Source organism: Lolium perenne, chromosome 3 (assembly GCF_019359855.2).
Source record: "Lolium perenne isolate Kyuss_39 chromosome 3, Kyuss_2.0, whole genome shotgun sequence".
Taxonomy (NCBI): Eukaryota; Viridiplantae; Streptophyta; class Magnoliopsida; order Poales; family Poaceae; genus Lolium; species Lolium perenne.
The window spans coordinates 329780897-329788195 of NC_067246.2; the positions used below are offsets into that span (position 1 = coordinate 329780897).

The 7299-nt window shown below is 41.0% G+C and overlaps 1 protein-coding gene across 11 annotated transcripts; it reads left to right on the top strand.

Moving 5' to 3' along the window:
- Positions 1-1088: 1088 nt before the first annotated feature.
- Positions 1089-5505, top strand: LOC127345795 (putative respiratory burst oxidase homolog protein H). 11 transcript variants are annotated; one of them, XR_007878995.2, is made up of 5 exons: positions 1089-2450; positions 2521-2569; positions 2650-2688; positions 3145-3216; positions 4796-5505. XR_007878995.2 is itself a non-coding variant. In XM_051372320.2 (5 exons), the coding sequence occupies exons 2-5, from the start codon at positions 2377-2379 to the stop codon at positions 4904-4906; spliced, it is 267 nt and encodes an 88-aa protein (XP_051228280.1). In that variant the 5' UTR covers positions 1089-1771; positions 2290-2376; the 3' UTR covers positions 4907-5505. The 11 variants fall into 11 exon arrangements, 3 of the variants coding, with proteins under 3 accessions (XP_051228280.1, XP_051228279.1, XP_051228282.1); XR_007878990.2 differs by having other exon boundaries at positions 1089-2444; XR_007878989.2 differs by lacking the exons at positions 3145-3216; positions 4796-5505 and having other exon boundaries at positions 1089-1588; positions 1684-1771; positions 2307-2444; positions 2650-2963.
- Positions 5506-7299: the final 1794 nt, after the last annotated feature.

Sequence of the window (7299 nt, forward strand, 5' to 3'; positions counted from 1 at the left end):
CACCCGCTCTCCGTTGCAAGCTTGGTGCATACACATGCACGTCCAACTAGGTATAGCTAGCTAGCTTCTCGCTGCGTTGTTATATGCATTTACAGTGAGGCCGACTATGCCAAATCGGTGAAACATGGTCTACCGGTTTTCCGATGGTGCGTGTGTGTTTAATTGTATTAAGGAAAAAAATTACGATTAACCGACCGATCGCTGTCGAGCGATCGTGCAAGCCTCTCTCCGTCATGGCCCGACTAGGTTTTATAGCTCGTTGGGCTATAGGGTGTCAGACATTTTTCTGTCACGGGAGTTGATCCAAAGACCAGCTAAAGACTCGCTTCTATGTGCGTCATTTTTTGTTGCTGTAATCATTTGTGAGTTTTGTAAAAGTAGATGGCGATTTTTGTTGTAATTCAATCTGTAGGAAATTAATTATTGCTTGACCACTTTTGATTCTTTGCAAACATATTTTTTGTTGTATTTTTGCAAAAAAAATAGCTGCTGATTTTTGTTGTAATTCAATTTGTAGCAAATTAATTATTTTCTTAACCACTTTTGCATTATTTATAAACGTATAGATTTTTATTGTAATAGTCTGTAGTTTTTGTGAATAATGTTTGCATGTTTTGTTGTAAATCAATATGCAGAAAATTTGTTGGTTTTAATCACTTTATTGTAATTTTTTTACAAATTCCAGGACATTTTGTTGTGATAGCATTTTTTTGTATACACGGGTGACTTTTTTGTTGTAATAAGGTGGTATATTTGTTGTAAATATTGAGAAAGACAGAGTCAAAGTTATATAGCTTTTTGGTTTAAGTGGAGAAACGTAGGATTGCGGGTTGATTTTGCAAGAACTGAGGGGGTCAAACGGAAAAAATGTGTTGCATCTGGTTCTTAGAAACTTAGGACCGCGGATTGATTTTGCAAGAACCGGAGATCAAACTGTAAAACTGTGTTGCATCTGATTCTGGACGTTCGATGTCCATCGGATGGCCGGGAGGACAACCGATTTTTTGGGTAAAATATCAGCCCACCGACGCCTAGCGTCTGCCTTGAAAAGAAACTACTTCCTGGATAAAATTCTTGAGAGGAACCGCATAACACGTTCTACTACGAGGCCACGACTCCACCTCCACACCGTCTCCCCAATTCCTGATCCACCAACTCCCTCCCAGACATTCTCCCACCGTCCAACGAAACCCCCATGCCTTGGCCGCTGCCGCCGTCCCCCACCTTGAAGGCATGGACACCGTCGGCGCCGGCCCTACCCCTCTGGCCTGGACGCCACTGCCGCCACCTTGCTGGGTGTACGTCGGGGCGCCACCCACCCCTCGTGCGCCTGGATCCCTCCGCCCACAGCAAGTACGGCCTGGATGCAGCCGCCGCTGTTCCTCGACACAAGGCCGTCGCGCTCCATGCGGCGACTTCTCTGGCACGAAGCGTCGCCATCGCCGCCACCGCCCCACTGGTCTACTCGCGGGTACGCCAAGTCAAGCACGACAAGCTTAAATCTATCTCTCCACGATGCTCGGCGTCATCAAGCAGTACCTGAACTCAGTTCTGCTGTTGTAGATGTTGATGCTTTAGTTACCAAGAGGTTCCAATCCACATGTTTTGCTGATTACTCAAAAGGGGATTGTTAAAATTTTCGAAATAGTCTTCATGTTTCTCTAATGCTTTAGTTACCGACAGGTTCCAGTCCACATGTTTGGACGCTTGCTGATAGCAAATATACTCAGAGATTAGCGCCTACAAGAGGAGAACTTCGGCAAATGCATCGGTACATATGGAATGTTGAGTTCTTGATGTTCTGCGATAGCTTGCTTGACGAATAAATAATGCATCTCTTGCATATCTCTTTTCTTTACGACGTTTGATAAGAGCAGATATCAGGGACGTTTCAATTGATCACAAAACTGTGTCAGCCGATGTACTATGAGTGAGATACAAAATATATTTTCTGATTTAACCAGCCACGATGGTAGTCATCTATCTGAACAATGAATAAAGCTCTCTGTTTGTGCCCCCCTTCCACTTCTGTTCATGTCAAGATGAATCTTTCTGTCCATGCAACTTAGAGTATCTAAGAATGTTAGTGGCTAACTTGACTGCATTTAATTTAACTCTCCGTAGGCTCCTTAGTTTCTTTCACACAGTAAAAACAACAAACTAGAAACAGAACCATTGGACATAGTAGCAGTCTGTAAAATTGACAACAGAATATCAATGTATCTCTATGAAACTGACTCTTATGCATGAACTGAACCTCTAAGCCCGGAATAGTTCTGCTTCTCACAGACATTGCAAAATCGTAGGAATTTGCAAGCGGTGTGTTCGCAACCATGTCAAGGAGAAGGACGATAGAGCAAGAAGAAGGAATAGCGGATGATTAATGGTTGGGAGGAGATGTCTCACAGTAATCTTGATGCGTGGCTACGCTTATATTTTGACATGTAAAGGTCTACATTCCTTCTTTTTAGTGGAAAAACCATGATTTTTTGCATGTTGATGATACAATTTCACAAACAGGTGTGACGAGAAAGGCGATGTTAAGCTCAGAGAAGATTATGTCAAGGAGGTCAACACCGTACCATCTCTAAATCTACCACCCTTTTTCCACAAAACTTCTATTAAATTAATTTTTTCTTCCATGTACAGATTATGGTGCTGAGAACCTCAGCAGACAAGCTTGCCAAGGTGAAGAAACATGCTGAAACCTATGCCTCGCTGGTCATGGAAGATCTAGATCAATGACTCTGGAAGAAGTTGCTTAGGATGAGTCATTTATACATAGCTTTTAAATAACTGATGATTATAACCATCTTTAATTTGAATGGAGGTTTGATGCAAGAAATAGTACACAAACAAAATGTTAATATTGAGTCTTTAGTGCGTTCTTAATGCGCCTATTATTCTGTAAAACTGCTCAACCAATTTTGTTCCCGTAAAGCTCTCGTGGGTTTATTTGTTAACTGGAATTCTGATTAGCCAATGGCTTTGCATTGATGCTCTATGCACTTTTAATCTTGAAAAACTGCTTAGTTTATTCTCATTATACTTTAGAGCAGTTAAAGAGAAACGTTTATGTTTATTTATTAACTGGAATCTTGATTAGCCAATAGTTCAATCGCCTTAAGAGCTTGCAATCTGTAGACAAGAAGATCAAGCGGCGCCCAGGTGCATGTGGCTTGTCATTTCTGCCTAAGAATAATTGGATGATAGAAGGTATGATTGATATATCAACGATTATTGACTTTTCAGATGAAGTCACATCGGAAATTGTTTTGTGGTGGCCTTAAATTTTGGCGAGAAACTTTTTTTATTGATTACTGAATGTGCTTCTTGTATATGTACGTGCAACTATTTGACTATTTTTAATTTTCCATGATTCCATGACGATGCTGACCATGGAAAAATTAAGATGAGAGCCATGAGCGTTGTGAGCACGAGACGAAGGTCCAATTATTAGCTACATGAAATAAGTTTGTCCTATCTGGTTCTGATTTACTATGGTCTTCCTTCCCCCATTTAGCCATAGTTGTATTCACTCATCTTTTTTGCTTAGTACAATATATGATGCTATGTCAGTACACCTAGCTGTCTCTAATTTATGCCATATAACGTGGTTTACCTAGCAGGGTCAGGTAGGGATGGCACCCGCAGGGTATGGGTACGGGTAGAGCCATCCCATACCCGTACCCGTCACCTTTATTCTTACCCGTCACCCGTACCCATATCCGTCAACGGGTACGAGTTTTTCCCATACCCATCACCCGACAGGGTAAATGGGTACCCGCGGGTAAAAATACCCGCGCTTACAACACATCAAATTAATTAAAAAAATATGACAAGAGGTGAAACGATCCTAAATAGGGGTCTAATCCTCACTAACCTACCAACCATTGTGAGACCGGGGAGCGTGAGGTTCAGCCTAGCAGCATGAAGGCATGATTAGAGAAAAATTAAGTAGTTTAGAATATTGCAGACGGTCAGGGTTTTGTAAAATTACATGTGTAAACGAAGATTACTTATTACAGAGTGGATGTTATGTTTGATTAACTAATTACAAAATGGATGCCATTATTAACATCAAAAAGTCTGTCCTGGAGAATATATTTGATTAGTTGCGCACATAGGTTGGAGTTGGGGGGTGGTGTTTTGGAACATGGGAGCATATGCTCCCTCTATTTTGAAATTCATCTTACACATATTTTGAATTTCAAAAAAATTAAAACGAAAAATTCGCACGTATATCTTCATGTGCTAGGCGCTTACAAAGTTGTTTCATAAAAAATGGACTTGTCATGTGACGTGTGTAAAAAAGACAAAACTCAGTGCTAAAAATAATGCTTTTTACAAGATAAATTTTCTCTTTTTAACATAGAACACACAAAAAATTGATTTTTTCGTGAAACTTGACGAATGCACATATATTATGGAGATGTACATGTAGAATTTTTTGTCAAAATTTTTCGATAATTCAAAATATAATTTTTTGGTATAGGGAGCATACGCACCCGGGAGCCGAATTGAATTTCTCGGTTGGAGCTACACTACATATCGCATCTGTAGTTTCACTTTCATTTGTTATACATGAATGATAATCCTGAGGCCACCTCAACTTTCTCTCTCTACTACTAGGCTACTTTGTGCTGGGTTCATGCATGGAAGTACTTGCATGTCATCTCGCCTAGAAATTAATTCAGCATTCAGGCACTGCATATGCTATTAATTTTCATTGTGTTTACGAGCATTTAACATGATTCAACATAGCTAAAATGTTCAATTATTCTATTATTTGCAGTCTGAAATAAGTGATTACCAAGCGGGGAGTGTCAGTCTAGACCTCAAGTTGTGGGAGTTGGCCAGGTCCACTGAATGTGTCAAGTTACGCATCAAGGTGTTTCCCTTTTAGAGAATACATAGGAGAGCTTGAGGATTTTTTTCATCCCAAAGTTTTTCCTCCGGAGTGCGAGGGCCCTCAAGAGTGCTTCCATATGAATGGCTAACCCGAGCTTCACATTGTTTTGGATGGATGAGGGCAATTCAAAGTAGAGCAAGCTTCTAAAAAGATGGCCAGTAACAACTGCCAAATGGCGATTCTCAGGAGTGAAGGTACTTAAGGAGGCAGACCATGCAGCTTTTGAAAAGGAATTAATTCCCCTCTTGGAGGACCATTTCAGCTAGGAAGTGGAGTTCGTCGACCAAGCTTAATGCATATGGAGCGGTATGAGCTTTTTGGATGTGAACTATGAAATCTGCGTCCTAAGTTTGGTGATATCAGATTGCAGACTTTGTTAAATTTGTGGCTTGATATCTGGTGGGAATCAGAAACACCTTTCTGGGCAGTGTGGACTGATATTTTTTTATGTGTAATTTGCATTAACAATTTTCCCCACTATGTTTTCACAATGGCAGCATGTCACATTACCTGCAAATTGTGTTTCATGTCGCACTGATATTCTGTTGGGAATCAAGATTCGAAAGGACTGTGGACTGATAGCTTTCTTGCCATATAGCTTGTCTTAGCGGTTTCCATCAGTATAAGCTCATGCAGACCAATTTCACAAGTAGAGCATGTTTGGTCATCTTGATTGTCATATAGATCAATTATCATCAGAGCACTCCTATATATGGTCTTTAGGCATGCATTGTCTAAACTGAAAGGATTGTCTAACCGATGGATGGATGGATGGAAGTGGCATTACAGCCAAATGGCAATTCAAAGTAGAGCAAGCTTCTAAAAAGATGGCCAGTAACCGACGGATGGATGGATGGATGGAAGCACCACATCCTTGTTCGCACCGATCAGTATTAGGCGACATAAAAAAAAATACAACCTCGGTTCAACTAAATGTCCGTAACTTCGGAAATTTCATAGGTTTCAGAAATGTCCTGATCGGTACAATTAGTTAAATATTTATCAATGTTGGTGCTATATAGCTTTCAGGGAACATTAGAAATGTGCCCTCGTAGCTATACCTATTAGAACACATTGGATATGTGCTACCATAGATATACATATGATGGCACATTGGATATATGCCCTTATAGCTATTTAGGGCACATGGATTTGTGCTCTTATAGGTCATACCATTTAGGGCACATCGAAATATGCCCTTAAAGGTAACTCTTTGAGGGCAAATCTAAAATATGCCATAATTGGTATGCCCTAGTAGGGCACTTAAAAAATATACCCTAATTTGTAACTTTTGAGGGAACAGAAAAAATGTGCCCCTAAATAACTACAGTCATGTAGTGAGCGCTGCCAGTTGAAGAGGACGGTGAACTGAGGGATACGTGAGCAGGTTGGGTCGTGTGAGTTCGGTCGACGAAACACACCCTAACACAATGTTTCCACGAGTGGGACCCACGATAGCGACGCCTGGAGAAACCACAGGCGCTGGCAACCCTAGGAGCTTAGAGCTCTTAGGGATATACACAGTGAGTCAGACCAGACTGTATGTCGTGAGTTGGAGAAAATCAGAAAAATAAAGAGAAGAATTATAGGGTGGGACACGCTCTCTTGGCCAAAGTTTTTCGGGTGTTCTGTGTTAGCCTAGCTTCATGCAGGGGCGGACGCTAATTCCTATTTCCCGCCCAGCTGCGGGTCGGATTAACCCCGCACGCGTGCGGAACGAGCGGGCCGCAGCCCATCTGGGACGGTTTTTTTTTGTGTTTTTTCGGTGGTTCTTGTTATGCTTCTGGTGGTTTTTCTTTTGTGTTTTTTCTTTGGTTTTTGTTTGGTTTAGTCGGTTTTTCGCTTTTTCTTTGTTCTTTCTTTTTTGTCTGGTTTATCTGTTTTTCCTTTTTGTGCTTTTTTATTTTTCTGTTTCGAGCATTTTTCGAACAAATTTGAAATTTGAGCATTTTTCAAATTCAAGCAAATTTTAAATTTATGCATTTTTTTAAATTTGAGCAAATTTTAAGTTCGTGTATTTTCAAATCTGAGAAAAATTTAAATTAAAGCGTAATTTTGAACATTTTGTAATTCGATTTTTTCAAATCCGAAGTTTGTTGAAATTCAAAATTTGTGTCAGATTCAAAAAAAGGTTGGAAATCCGTCAGCGCTGGGGTTCAAACTTGCATCTCCTCGGCCGTGGGGCGGTGTGCAACCGGTGAGCTACTGCGCAGTTTCAGTACATCATGAGAAAATATTCTACTTATCTTCACCAGGCTAAGAGCATCTCCAGCCGCGTCCCCCAAAGCGTCCCCCAAAGGGATTTGGGGCGCGCCGGACTAAAAAAGCTTTCCAGCCGCGTCCCCCAAAGCCCATTTTTGTTCGGCGCGGCCCGATACGGTGTCCGG